Source organism: Eptatretus burgeri, chromosome 5 (assembly GCF_056783735.1).
Source record: "Eptatretus burgeri isolate ZD-2024b chromosome 5, Ebu_testis_v1, whole genome shotgun sequence".
Taxonomy (NCBI): Eukaryota; Metazoa; Chordata; class Myxini; order Myxiniformes; family Myxinidae; genus Eptatretus; species Eptatretus burgeri.
Window position 1 is genome coordinate 25,269,257 of NC_140965.1, and position 15,440 is coordinate 25,284,696.

The following is a 15,440-nucleotide window of genomic DNA, read 5'->3' on the forward strand; positions in this document are numbered from 1 at the left end:
TGTCGTGCGCCTTCCTACAATTCTGGGATGATTACATCCAGACTTGCGACATAGGATCAGCATGATTCCCAATTAATGTATCAGGGTGTTTTTATCTTTGCCGGCGGTCTCAGAGGTGGTGGGGTGAGGGCACGTAATTTCTTTATGGAAATGTTTATCATGTAGTGCCACCTCCAGGTTGGGGATGGTATTACAAGTCTCCATCATTCACAGTACAATGTTCCTGTCCACACGTTTTCCAGTTGAGTGAGGTGTTTTGAATTATAAGCAGTAGGTATGTTTTTGCTTCATGCACGGAACCAGGTTATTATTATTTTTTTTACTACTACATAGCTGCCAGTTGCCTATACACTGCCCAAATACAGGTATGGTCCAAAAAAATGTGTTGCATGCCTGGAATAAGATCACCTGTAGGACGGGCACTCTGCTTGTGTTATTACTGAGTGTTGGTCAAACAAATCTTTATTTTTAAAATTAGATTTTTCACCATTGAGAGATGAGGCTAAATATGATGTATTGCACAATATTAAAAAAAGTTATAGATGGATTCGGATGAAACGTGGTGGACAGGTTTGGTGTTTGACAAGGACGAATTGATCAGATTTTCGTGAAGATCCTGATCCGGATCCAAGAATTTTCTTCGTACTTTTTTCACCATTGAGAGATGGGGCCAAAAATGGTCCACAGTATATTTCAAAAAGTTTTGGATGGATGACAAAACGTGGTGGATGATTTGGATAGGTGACAAAAACAAGGCGATTTGATTTTGGTTCAGGTACGGATGCAGATCCAGCCAATCAGTGGCATACAAAACGTAAGCTGTTCAGCCTGGTGGAGGTATGCGCTCTACTGAGTGCCGTTCTCATGATTGATTTTTCTCGTTGTTGAAAACCGGTTATTTGCTTCCTTGTATTCCCACCCCCACGTACCATAATTCATTCTTAAATCCACTTAGTCTCGGGTGAATTTGGGTAATGGTGCTCTGGTAAAAAAAAAATTAGGAAAGGCCTTTGAGGGTAAATTGGCTACGGCTATTAATGCCATCAATCACGATAGTACTGCGAGTCAATCAATCGACCATTAGAGACGAGGCACATTGTAACAATTAGTGTAATACCCGACTGATTCAATGGTCCCACTGGTATGGTATCGGCATGAAAAGACCTGAAAACCAGCCCCTGACGGTCCAAAAAGTTAGCCATAACGGTCGCGTTGAAGCGACCTACTGGATTCATACCAGGCAATTGGAAAAACCCGCATCGCTACAATATGTTACACACCTCAACTCCTTTATTCCTCACTTCTCCCATCGATGAAACCGCCTTCCACACTCCACCCCCTCCCCCAATCCCATTATATTTTCTAACCCCATTAACCCAACCTAAGCCAATCCTCTTACCTGCAGCATATTGCATTTCGTTTCATCTCTCTTTCTCTTCTTTCCAGATTATTATTCCTTTGCCAATTGTGTCAATTTAGAGGTGATCGCAGAGGCCCACACCTCGGAGGTAGACATTGTGACAACTGTGAGACAAGTCTTTATGAAGACTTTCCGAGGCCAACTATCTTGCATAATGGGTGAGTAATAAGCAACCTTTGCCTACCTGAACACCTCACCTATACACCCCAAGCCCTCCACAACCACAAATGCGCGCGCGCGCGCACACACACACACACACACACACACACACACACACACACACACACACACACCTCAATGATATGCTGATGACAAAACACAACATGAAACAAAAATATGTTTGGAAAGCCAGTACAGTTTATTGTATTAACCTTCTTGAGTGTACTTTTGATACACTACAATACTGCTCATAGGCTCCTTACAAAAATAAAACAGGTTATGCATCTTACTTCGAGTTAGAGAATGCTGGACAGACAGGGAAAAGGTGTGAAAGATGGGAAACCAAACGAAATTCCAAAGCATTTAGCCTCTGTGGAACTTGTGCTCACAGCACACCCTTGATGGGAAGACAGAAGAAAAGGATGTGAAGGGAGAGGTGTTCAAGGCATCATCTCCACTGACATATCACAGAAGTTTTATTGCCACATTGGGACACATAAATGTAATTGCTTGACAGCCTTTTCAGTCTTCAGGACAGCATGGAAAATCGAGACAGAGACAGACAAATATGACAAAGACTGATGTAAAATGTAATTCAAAATGTATACTCCTTCACAAGACATACCACTGCAAAACTTGACCTTTAGTGTTTAGCAAAAGGATAAGGGGAAGAAGGGGTGAGGTTTAGAGAGAAAAGTGGGAGGGTAAGGTCAAGTGGCCATGTTCAATCTCAAATTCACAAGCTTCAACAATTTTAGTACAAACCTGTTGTTGAACACCAGTTAGAGCTTCAGAATTTTGCCCGTGGTTTGGGATCCAAACGCCAGTTACTTGATCATACATTGGAATGAGCATTCCAAACCCATTCCCATTGTAAAATTTGAAATATTGAACTTGTCTAAACCTACTTCTCCATGTTATCGCATACTTTCAACAGCACATTGTACAGCTTGCTCAACTTGAGCTTGTCCCGCTGAAAAAGTATTAGAATATAACAACATAATCAAAATAACACCTCAAGGGTAATACTTGATGATGCAGGCGCTTTACTTCATTATCGTAGAGTTCATTGTGAAAGGTATTTGATGACCTTTTGCTCATCTGAGAATTACAGCAAGGTGTGTGTGTCGGACTGATTCACACAGTGCATGTGATGCTGCTACGAATGTAGTGTTTACAGCATTAATGCATTTTGAGCGCTCACAACTGAAATGCTGCAAATTGTTGGATAACCTCACTCGTTGCCCTTTAATCAGATGTACTTGTTTTGTATGTACATTTAAATAAGTTGGTTGACACAAATGCAAATTAAGGTGTGTGAGTGTGAGTGAGTGAGTGAGTGAGTGAGTGAGTGAGTGAGTGAGTGAGTGAGAGAGAGAGAGAGAGAGAGAGAGAGAGAGAGAGAGAGAGAGAGAGAGAGAGAGAGAGAGAGAGAGAGAGAGAGAGATTGCACAAGGAAACAAAATGAGAAACTTTATCAGTATAAGGATGAAAGGTTTTTTTTTTTCTTTAAATGTGCTTGTGCAAGTCCACATATTGGGCTTAAGTACGGAAGTATTCATTATTCCTTCATTTCACCTCAATTTAAAATCCAGAAACAAAGGAATGATCATGAGCAACATGTTGCAAACAAAACGGTAAATGCAACAGTGATGTTCTTTCACAAAAAAAAGAAGAAAAAAACTGTTTGTGAATGAAAATGAGCGTGCAGAACAAGTTTGCTGGAAATCACAACACTGTTCTCTCCAATGCTGCGTTTTAGCCTCCAAGAACGCAAGAGCGCCATGGTGGCAGCCTCCAAGTGTGACAGTCTGTCGAGCGAGCTGCATTTGTTTGGGCAGATGAGCGAGAACGCTGAGTGGGCTGCGTTTGGGCGGGGGCGAGAGAGCTGAGTGGGCTGCGTTTGGGCGGGGGTGAGAGCGCTGAGTGGGCTGCGTTTGGGCGGGGGTGAGAGCGCTGAGTGGGCTGCGTTTGGGCGGGGGCGAGAGCGCTGAGTGGGCCGCGTTCAGAGGGGGAGAGAGCGCAGGGCCAGCCATGTTGGGCAGGGGCAAGTTCGCTGGGTGAGTCGCGTTCGGGCGGGGGCGAGCCGCATTCGCACAGGCATGACAGCGCCGGGCGATCCGTGTTCGGTCAGGGCGAGAGTGCCAGGCGATCCGCGCTCGTGTGACTGCACGGGATTATCCACGTTTGGGCGGGAGCGAGAGCGCTTGGTGAGCTCAGCTGGATGACCTGCGTTTATGCAGATGAAAGCGCTGAGTGGGCTGAATTCGGAGGGGGGGGGGATTAGTTGAATTGCCAGGTGAACTGCATTATGGTAGACAAATACCTTAGGCAAGCGGGGTTCGGGCAGACATAAGTGCCACCTGAGCACAGCTCGGGTGGAGGAAAGTGCCGCCTGAGCACCGCTCTGATGGAGGAAAGTGCCGCCTGAGCATCGCTCGGGTGGAGGAAAGTGCCGCCTGAGCATCGCTCGGGTGGAGGAAAGTGCCGCCTGACCACAACTCGGGTGGAGGAAAGTGCCGCACGAGCGCCGCTCGGGTGGAGGAAAGTGCCGCGCGAGCACCGCTCGGGTGGAGGAAAGTGCCGCGCGAGCACCGCTCGGGTGGAGGAAGGTTCCGCGTGAGCACCGCTCGGGTGGAGGAAAGTGCCGCGTGAGCACCGCTCGGGTGGAGGAAAGTGCCGCGTGAGCACCGCTCGGTTGCAGGAAAGTCCCGCGTGAGCACCGCTCGGTTGCAGGAAAGTTCCGCGTGAGCACCGCTCGGGTGGAGGAAAGTGCCGCGTGAGCACCGCTCCGGGCGCACCAAGTTCAGCATGGGCGGCATCAGGGCACACAAAATGCAGGAAGGGCGGCGTCTGGGCGCGCAAAATGCAGGATGGGCGGCATCCGAGCACGCGAAATGCATGCCGGGCGGCATCCAGGTGCGCGAAATGCCAGACGGGCGGCGTCCGGGCACGCAAAAAGCCGGACGGGCAGCGTCCGGGCGCGCTAAAAGCCGGAGGGGCGACGTCCAGGCACGTGAAATGCCGGACGGGCGGCGTCCGGGCACGCAAAATGCTGGACGGGTGGCGTCCTGGCGCGCGAAATGCCAGAGGGGCGACGTCCGGGCGTGTGAAATGCCGGATGGGCGGCATACAGGCATGAGAAATGCTGGATAGGCGGCATCCGGGTGCACGAAATGCCGCACCGGTGGCGTCCTGGCATATGGTAATGTCCAGTGAGCGGCTTCAAGCAGACAAAAGTTCTGGGCAAATGGTTATCGGGTGGACGAGAGCGGCATTCAGGCAGACCATCTTGCCCAGTGAGTGGCGTTTGGGCAAACGAAAGCACCGGGCGAGAATGCATTTGGGCAGACGAAAGCGCCGGGCGAGAATGCGTTCAGGCAGACGAAAGCGCCGGGCGAGAATGTGTTCGGGCAGACGAAAGCGCCGGGCGAGAATGCGTTCGGGCAGACGAAAGCGCCGGGCAAGAATGCGTTCGGGCAGACAAAAGCGCCGGGCGAGAATGCGTTCAGGCAGACGATAGCGCCTGGCGAGAATGCGTTCGGGCAGACGAAAGCGCCAGGACGAGAATGCGTTCGAGCAGACGAAAGCGCCAGGCGAGAATGTGTTCGGGCAGACAATGGTGCCTGGCAAATGGGATTGGGTCGAGAAAAATACCTGGCGACTGGCGTTTGGGTGGACGCACATTCTGGGCAAGCGCCGCTCAGGCAGATGAAAGTGCTAAACGTGCTGCTTTCGGGTTTTACACGAGTGTCTGATGAGCTGCATTCAGGAGGTTGACTGTAATGAGTTAGATGTATTTGGTTGGATAAGTTGTGTTTGGAGGGAGAAGAGCACTGGAGAATCTTTGTTCAGGCATGTTCATGTTCAGTGGTGTCATTCCCATGATTAAGCAAAGTTACATGTGTAAAGGGAAAGTGCCCCTGTCTGCCATTTACTTCACCCTCCCACTGGCCATTTATGTTCATCCGTGTCACTTTCACCAGCTCCCCCACCTGGGGGTAAACATGAGGAAAGGAAAAGGGAGTGAAATTACAGCACATCAAATGTATATATAGTATCTTCGCTCAATTGAAAGAGTCAAAAGACGCATGCTGTCGTTGAATGAAAATATATTGCTGGCAATCGACCTAAGTGTTGCTATCCCACTGAAGTTCAACTGCAGCATAAAAGTAAACTAACACTTATGAAGGAAATGTGTCACAGCAGTGTCACAGAGGATCAACACCACATTGAAGAGGACAGCAACCAAACTTTGTTGCAGCACTATTACACAGCACTATTACATATCTGGCCCAATACATTTTTGAGATATCGCAATATAGAGACATGACAGAAGTAAATAGACACCATGATTTTCAAATAATTTATTTATTTAACATTTGAAGAACATTTGATCCATTATAATACTGTTACGGCTGTGGAAATTCGCAATACACCATAAAGTGTCCTCAGGTGAGATATATCGATAAGTTCATGTGTAGTTAGCCCACACCCGTTGTTTCGAGGGAATATGTGTGATTCATTCGGGCTGCGATGCTTTAGTTAGCTGTTTTTCTAAATCTATCGTTAATCTAAATCTATCGCCACCAATGCCACAAACCTCCACGCAAACAACTGCCACCAACCACGCCACAACGCCCACCACGCTCACACCACCCGCACAACAATCACCACCATCTTTGCCACTACGCCCGCTTACGAACGCCATCCTCCGCGGACCACGGTAAGATGGTTTCCGCACCACGGAAACAGTCCGAAAAGGATTGGCAGAACAAAACCACTTGTGAAGCCAGTGGGGTTTTTTTCCTGCCATTTTTCCCCGCTCTTGGTGTGAAGGGGAGGGGTGGAGCAGCTCGCTCCCGATTGGTGGATGCGCGGTGTGACGCGATCAGGGGTGAGGAACGCCCCTTTTTGGGAGGCTCCCAGAAGGGGGGTGGAGCCCGAAATGGGGCGGAGCGAAGGGCGGAGCCCCGCTCCATAAAGGATGGACACGGGCGGGGCGTGCTCTCTTCTCTGCTCTTCTCTTCTCTTCTTCGCCCCTTGGTGTATGCGTTCCTTCCTCTTGGATATCTCTTTGGTCCTCCCGTATGCTCTCTCCTCGTGACGGTTAATCCGCAAACCAACTCACGTTCCCTTCCTCCTCGTTCGTTCCCACGATCGTGGCCCGGCGAGGCCCATTGGTGGGAGACGCGGATGGAGGGCGACGCAGGCGGCATGAGGTGACCATGCGAGAGCGGACACGGAGAGTGCCAGAGACGGTTCACCGGCCGCAACAAGGGAGGTTCTTCTTTTCTTTGGGCTTTTTTATGTGTGTTTGTGGCGCCAGTCCGACAAGTAAAACTGAGTAAGTGCTTGTACATTGCTTTAGTCGGTCGTATTACTTTTGCTTCTATTTGCCTGTACATACGTGCATGATTGTTGTAAATACGTGTGTAGTGTAATAAATGTGCATGTTGAACTGTATCCCGTCGTTGCGTCCTTTCCTTCGTTGAAAGTGCCACCTTACCTCGTGGAATAATTAGTGGAGGGGTTTGAATACCCGGTAAATAATCATGTCCGTCAAGGTCAGCGATAACACCGCTCGGTTATCAATGAAGAACAGAACGGACCGCTTAAGCGGTTCGTGTCCTCGGCTGACCTGCGGCGAGGTACGATCGCCTGGTTAACTACCCGCGCAGGTACAAAGGTAGGTCGAGTTTGGCGAACAACCCTATCCTGCGCAGCTGGCCGATTGGCACGATTGTGGTGAGGTCGAAAGACCCACCCGTGACTTGCTCCCGGCGTTGTTCTGAGAGGGTCACGACTGCATTGTCCGTCCGGTGGGCGACGCGGTTGCGATTAGAGTTACGCGGCCGATCGCACGCCGGGCGGGCCAGAATTTGTAACAATACATACACGAGTATTTGGTAGACTTGCCATTTGCAGATTTCAACGCTTTTACTCTTTCAGGCATAGAACTAACGAGTTCTGAAATTTTCTCTTGTGGGATTTCTGCCCAGGCTTCCTACAAAAGGTTTAGCAATTCTGCTCATGATGTTGGTTTCCTGGAATTTTTCCGCACAGCTCGATCCAATATGGCGCAGATGTGTTCATATCAAGAGACCGACTTGGCCATGGAAGTCGCTTAATCCCATTTATGTCCGGCCATTCTTTGGTCTCTTTTGCAGTGTGGCATGGAGCTCCATCTTCCATGAACAGTGTTGATTTTGACCATCTAACTAGTGGAGAAGACAGGGAGACATCCATACTCAAGGACAGAAATGTGTGTCATAGAGTTGATGTTACCAACACACTCCACAAGCTCTGACCGACCAGCGCTCCAGATTGCTCCCCACATCAACACTGAAAAACCACCGTGTTTGACAGTTGGCTGCAATCGGTTCAAAGAGAATCCTTGACTGGGAAGTCTCCGGGCCCATGCGCGTCCACTTTCAGAAAATTGAGTAAATCGGAACTCATCTGAAAAAATGACAGTTTGTCAAAACTCCAAAGGTCTGTTGGCCATCTCGTCAGCCCACTTCTTACTCCTTTGAATGTTGGCTTGTCTAAGAAGAGGTTTTCTCCTAACTGCTGTCCCATAGTAGCCCAGTTGATGAAGGTACTGCACGGCAGTTCTTGAGCTAACTTTTACCTCCTCTGCAACATCTGCTGCCTTGCAACGGGGAGTTTTCTCAATGGATCGCTTGACAGCTCGAAGACACCTTTCTGAGGGTCCAGATCGATCAGAACGGGAAGCTGTGGATTCCTTGCCTTCGCTGGGGAAAAATTTATATGTGTGGGGGAAAAATTTATATTAATGTATTTTAAATTGTAACAAATGGAGTTTCAGAAATGTAACTTTTACGCTGCAAATAGAATTGGCTGTCATTTCTGGCCAAAAGACTTTTGCCCTAAATGATAAGAAATGTGTTGTTCTGGAGCAGAGTGACCAAGCTGATAAATGAACCTTTGCTTAGAAAATGTACGAAGTGGCTTTTCGTCAAAAGGACACGTCTAGAGTCTGGGTGAATATCCCCCAACCTCTCTCTCATAGAAGTATAAAATGCTTTGAAAGGCACATTGTTCTCAGTGCAAGCACATGAGGAAGTATAGTTTCTCAGTGGCTTGTACTCCTTGAAACTGACCAAGTACCAAGTTAGAATAAAACTCTGATGTAATGTGGAAGTGAATTGAATCGGGTTGGTCTAACTGTTAACTAAAAGTAAGAATAAATGAAATAGAACCAAATAATATTGCAATCAATGGGGATTCTTAAGTTCATTGTACAAGGGTGAGAAGTGTATGGTGTATAATTAGGAAATAAATTGTTTCACAAGGAAGGACTTGTGTGGACATCAGTTTTATCATTGTCGATAGGGTTTTTGTAGGATTTTATAATCAAATCGGACAAACGTAAAACTCTGTCTGAAGTCAAATAGGATTCCACAATCGGCCAGTTAGAATCCTTCAGGAGGACAACGATCACAACAAGATGGGTTTAAAAAATCCACATCAGTTGGTGCCGAGACTCGGATTCGAACCGACGTTGGTGCGGTGCTCGTGACCGGAGGTGCTTAATCTGCCGGAGGCAGTGCCTGGAGGAACGACAAGTGCTTGAGCGAAGGTAAGGGAGAGCGCTCTCAGCAGGTAGCGCATTTCGAACAAAGAAAAGTTCATTGTCAGATAATTTTATTGAGAGAAAGAAGAGGATCTGGCGGAGGGAGTCCGTTTTAAAGTAAACGATAAGTACTGTAGTTGTTTTAGAAAAGTGCTGGAGAAGAAGAGGAGTCAGATGACAAGGAGAGGCTCGTTAAGGAGCCAGATGTGTAATTAAATGGGCATGATGAAGCGACATGCCACATGTTTGCATTGATACGGACCGGCTATGAGAGAGATGGCCGAGGACATGGCTGAGACGCCGAGATAGGGTTAAAATAGATAAACATTATAAGTTACCTGTTTGTAAGAGTTATAAGAGTTACTTTTTGTTCATTGAACTCACTGGAAGTTTGTTGGCAGTGAGGTTGTTATATTATATTGTGTGGAGGTTTTACGGATGTGTAAATGCAATGATTTGCACGAAACGTTTTGTAGAGTGCAGGAGATGATTAACCAGCTGGGAGCATGGTTGGTGATTTGCATTGAGATGCATGTGTTACTGAGAGTAAAAAATGAAACTTGTGCGAGTCCAATATTCACTGCAATGAAACGTGTTCTGTTGGGGTTTTGACAATATTTTAACTCGTGCTGAGTTGAGCTGTGGGTCTGTTTGAAATGGCATGTTATGCATTCTTTGCATTGTATTTCCACGCGCAGGTCGCAAACTACACTGTGTGAGACCCCCCTCCACTCGATCTGTGGGGGGTGGCCTATCTTTACACCGAGTCTTTGTTCGAGCCTTTGCTTTAGGTGTGAAATTCGATTCATATGCAGATTCAAGAGGATGAGATAGAAATGTGATTGGTATTTGTCACGTGATCACACGCGAGTCTCTGAGATGCAATGCTGTTTCGTGTATGTGTTGAAGCCATGACAGAGTAATGCAAACTGTGGGTTTTGCCTGTCAGAGTTTTTTCCTTTTTCTTCCCACCGGATGTGGAGAGAACTTCCTGTTCCTTGTTCCTTGGTGTTTGTGGCGCACCCTCTCGACTGAATGTGTTTAAAGTGAAGTCCATTTAGGAAAAAGTGTTGAAGTTTTATTTTACAACCATAGGGATTTTGAATAAATTGTGAAATAACAATTGTGAATGTGGGATATACTGTATTCGGAGCGTGAAGTCTTGGGAGTTGAGCTCTCGCTGGCATTGTGATGATTTGTAATTACACAACCCGGCAGGTTTAAGTGCTGGGCAAGCTCTGAGGACGTGTCAGAAATGTTTCGAAGATTTGATCTGAGGTGTAACGATTGTACTTAAAAGATGTGATTTAACTGTAGAAACGTGATTTGGAATGATTTTAATGATTTGATGATGTTTAGCACGTGGGGCAATTCACAGATAATAGATGATTCCCTCGGATGGACGTTGAAATATTGTTTTATTCGTCTGCGAATGTTGAGGTTACCTGAACTTGTGCTGGGAAGGCAATGGCAAACAACCCAGTGTAACCCTTTGATCAATTCAGTCAAGGTAAATTCATGATTTAATTGGATAGATGCTGAAGATTTAATTTTTCATTTATGGATTTCAAAAGGAAATATTTTATTGTTTTGACCAAAAAGTTGTTTAAGAGAGTTTGGATGTTTATTAGTCTGAAGTTTAAGATGCTTTTCCAAGACTGGGATAAAGATTGTGGAGGGTGAAGCTGCATGTATAGACAGAGTGTTTGAGCTGCAATTTAAATGATATTCGCCTGATGACAGATTTGACAAGTGATTTGACAATTTTTGTACAACTGTTTAAAATGATTTATTTGTTTTGATAAAGGAAAATGGATTCGTAATTGAGAAGGTCGGAGGAAGTGATAGATGGTTTGTGTAAGTGAGTTGGAAAAATGGCAGCATGTTTGCTGTTTTGGTGAGAGAGAAGTGGACAGATGGAGAAATGTCAGAGATTTAAAATGTCGATGGAAATAGCAAATGAGATGGATGTTTTGAGTATACATACAACTGGGATTTCTGTATATTTTAGCATGTTGTTTTGGGAAATAACAAGGAAAGGGATTAAAATATTGATATGATATATAATGCAAGTTAAATGCTTCCATAAGAATCTTTGTTAGTCTTGTAGAACTACATGTGCCCATGACGTTTATTGATTGGTGTTTCATTGATGCTTTGTTTGTTTCAGAGTGTTGAAAGCAGTCTTTGAAGCAATGTACGATTTCATCTAAATGAAGTTTGGAAAGAACTTCCACACAAAGATTGGACGATGGGAGAACCCAGATTTGGATGATTGAGCATTCAACACATGATCATGCCCCTTCCTGAGGAGATAAGATGGAGCAATGTGGGAAAAGAAAGAAAAAACCCACTGAGGAGAAGGTTGAGCAAAGTCTTAACGTCGGCGTTGTGTGATGCCTGCGTGGAGGAATGTTCTCAGCCACACTCTCGATTGCCGCTCTGCAAATACATCGTGAACTTGCTGTGGTCACTTCAATGTACGACAGGCCTGGAATTCCAGATTGCGCTCCTTCAACCCAGTGTCCGGCCCAAACTTGTACTTGCCCACATCTACCTTCTCCTCAGCTCAAGGAGTGCTTCGATTGTGTTTCCCGTTGGGTGTCGCTCTATCCACACCCTGACCTGTTTATCTTCTGACTTCGGGTAGCATGTTTTCAATGTGTGTGACATGCTGATGAACAGGCCATAAATTAAATGGAAACTCACTCATTTTCTGATATGAGCACTCGCTGCCATTGTTGATTGAACTTGAATAATGGAAATCTTTTCTCCTTCAGGAATGGGACATGGTAATCATGTTAAGAAAAATTATTCAAATTTTCCTTTAAAAAAAAAAAAAACGGGGGAGTGTGGGGGAAAAATTTATATTAATGTATTCTAAATTGTAACAAATGGAGTTTTAGAAATGTAAGTTTTATGCTACAAGTTGAATTGGCAGTCCTTTCTGGCCAAGAGACTTTTGCCCGAAATGTTGATAAATGTCTTGGTCTGGAGCGGTGTGACCTGAGCTGATAACAGTGAACCTGTGCCTCGAAATGTACGTCGTGGCTTCTCGCCTAAAAGGACACGTCTGCAGTCTGGGTTGATAGCCCCCACCACTCTCCCATGAAAGCATAAAATGCTTTGAAATGTAAAATTGTTTCAGTGCAAGTACCTGAGGAAGTATTACAATCTCAGTGGCTTGTACTCCTTGGAACTGACCAAGTACCAAGTTAGAATAAAACTCTGATGTAATGTGGAAGTGAATTGAATCGGGTTGGTCTAACTGTTAACTAAAAATAAGAATAAATGAAATAGAACCAAATAATATTGCAATCAATGGGGATTCTTAAGTTCATTGTACGAGGGCGAGAAGTGTATGGTGGATAATTAGAAAATAAATTGTTTCACAAGGAAGGACTTGTGTGGACATCGGTTATCAGTGTCAATGGGTTTTATGCAGGATTTTATAACCAAATCGGACAAACGTTAAACTCTGCCTGAAGTTAAATAGGATTCCACAATCAACCAGGAAAAAAATCCTTCTACGATCACAACGGGGTGGGTTAAAAAAATCCACAACAGTCTGTTGTCTGTCTGTTGTCAACACAAAAAATCCAAAATTATTAAAGTCTGTGTGGAGGCGCCTCAAAATTACATCTAATTTTACCTCACAATCCATTTTTAGGTCATCTCAGTAGAGATGACCTAATGAAGCCAGACCAAATGTCCGTCGTCTGTCCGTCAACAATTTTTCTTTCCAATCTTGATGAAACTTAGTATGTGGGTAGAGGTCGATGAGTGTTGCACGATATAACTTTTGTCCAGGTTCAAGGTCAGGGTCAAGGTCACGAGGTCACGTAAGTTATAAAAATCGCCATTTTCAAAACCTATCCAGTCTGCCATTCTACAAGATATTCGACAACTGTTTATTGATTATGATAGTAAAAAAATATTATCTTGCATCTAACTGGACAGACTTTTGAATTTCCGTCCCGTTTGGCCGCCACGTAACCTGGAAGATTGTCAAAAACACCTCCTGGTACAAAGAAAACTTTTTACTTCGGATCTTGATGAAATTTGGTATGTGGGTAGAGGTCGATGAGTGATACCCAACGACATATTTTTTTTCCCGGATTCGAGGTCAGGGTCAAGGTCACGAGGTCACGAAAGTTTTGAAAGTCGTCATTTTCAAAAACTATCTAGTCTGTCATTTTAGGAGATATCTGGCAACGGTTCATCGATTATGATAGTAAAAAACATTATAGAGATGACCGTCACCCCCACACGGGGGTAATTTTTATTACTACATTTTGAATTATTACCTCTGCCACCGAAGGTGAAGGAGGTTATGTTTTCAGCCCTTTCTGTCTGTTTGTTTGTCTGCAGGATATCTCAAAAAGTTGTGGACAGAGCCAGATGAAATTTTGTGGACAGGCTTGGTGTGTGACAAGGACTAACCGATTTGATTTTGGTGAAGATCTGAATCCAGATCTGGATATGTTACTTATTCAATTTTGAAAGTGATTCTTCACCATTGAGAGATAGGGCAATAAACAATATACATAATACTGTTTAGCATGATATTTCAAAAATGTTTTGAGCCAGATATGTTCTCCTGGATCAGGCATTAAGTGGTGGAGATATGCGCTGTACCGAGTGCCTTTCTAGTTACCATTGTAAATATTTGATATATTTTCATTAAACCCCATATTTATTTAAGTTGCTTGTGTTCTCCAATTGTCGTGGGTTCAAGTATAAACCCGTGTTGTGCTTCCCTCTACTAGCGCATTGCCGCCTCCTTTCCCGCGCGCGCCATAATCTCCCGAGAATCTCGGCAGCTCGCCTCCAAGCGAACTTATTTGGCTATCCGTCCAGGTAGGGGCTAACCCCCTGGACATGACAATACATATCCCGTGCAGTCTTGAGGACTTGGTGCGAGCCAAGTCTTTTATTTTTTAAGGTTTTTTTTTTCTTTGATCCAATTTGGCTGCCAGAGCACGTGCCCGATGACGCCATCATTGTCAAACCATATTTCCCATGGGTAGTTGATCAATTCGTTAAATGTTGTATTGATCAGTTAAGCGGTTTCTCCGACAAAGATTTTCAAAGATTTGCTCTTAAATCCGATAAGGCTGCCAGACCACGTGACACATGATGGTCATTTTTATGAAAATCCTGTTCAAATTTCGAGTCAATCGGATGAAAACTGACAATTTCAAAATTTAGCCTAGGTTGACCTTTTGGCTAATGTTGACCTCAAAAATAATTGGCTGATTGAATTCAGTGAGCTGATATGAAAATCCTTTTCAAATTTCAAGTCAATCGGATGAAAATTACGGATTTTAGAAATTTGGCCGAGGTTGACCTTTTGGTCTACGTTGAATTTTTGGCCTACGTTGACCTCAAAAACAATAGGTGGTTGAATTCAGTGACCTGATTTGTAATTCCTTTTCAAATTTCAAGTTAATCGGATTAAAATTGAGGATTTTACAAAATTTAGCCCAAATTGGCCTTTTGGCCGAAGTTGATATCAAAAATAATTGGTGCTTGAATTCAGAGACCTGATTTCCAAATGGCCTTCAAATTTCAAATCAATTGGATGAAAAAAGAGGATTTTACAAAATTTGGCCCAAATTGGCCTTTTGGCCGAAGTTGATATCAAAATTAATTGGTGCTTGAATTCAGAGACCTGATTTCCAAGTCAATCAGATGAAAAAAGAGGATTTTAGAAAATTCGGCCTGATTTGGCCCAAGAACGACGTAGAACGGTACTCGGAAGTGCGCTTACCTCTGCCAGGCTGAACGGTTTACGTTTTGTATCCCATTGAGAGGCTGGATCTGAACCAAAATCGAATTGGCTTGTTCTCGTCACCTAAGCAACGAAAGTCCACCTAATTTTGTAATAACTCGTCTACAAATTTTTGAGATTTCATGATATTTAATGGATTTGGCCCGATCTCTCAATTTTAGAAATTAGGCCGATGTTGAGTTTCAACCTCAAAAACAATTGATGGTTGAATTCAGGGAGGTGATATGAAAATTCTGTTCAAATGTCAAATCAATTGGATGAAAATTGAGATTTTCAGAAATTTGGCATATGTTGACCTTTTGGCCGAAGTTGACCTCAAAAACATTTGGTCGTTGAATTCAATGACCAAATGTGCAAATCCTGCTCAAATTTCAAGACAATCGGATGAAAATTGAGGATTTCAGTAATTTGGCTGATGTTGACCTCACAAATAATTGTTGGTTGAATTCAGTGTGAAATGAAAATTG

At 44.6% G+C, this 15,440-nt stretch overlaps 1 protein-coding gene across 3 annotated transcripts in view; it reads right to left on the reverse strand.

The window, feature by feature from the left end:
- LOC147026097 (crk-like protein) overlaps window positions 1-15,440 on the reverse strand; it is a 43,711-nt gene that overhangs the window by 14,721 nt on the left and 13,550 nt on the right. Inside the window, exon 4 of one of the 3 annotated variants that reach the window (XM_085881152.1) lies at window positions 1,756-5,574. The exons of the other annotated variants lie outside the window; for them this stretch is intronic. Coding sequence (XP_085737278.1) covers window positions 5,431-5,574 — 144 coding nt within the window. The 3' untranslated portion in view covers window positions 1,756-5,430. Of the gene's footprint in view, window positions 1-1,755; window positions 5,575-15,440 lie in introns of those variants that run through there. 3 annotated transcript variants of the gene reach the window in all.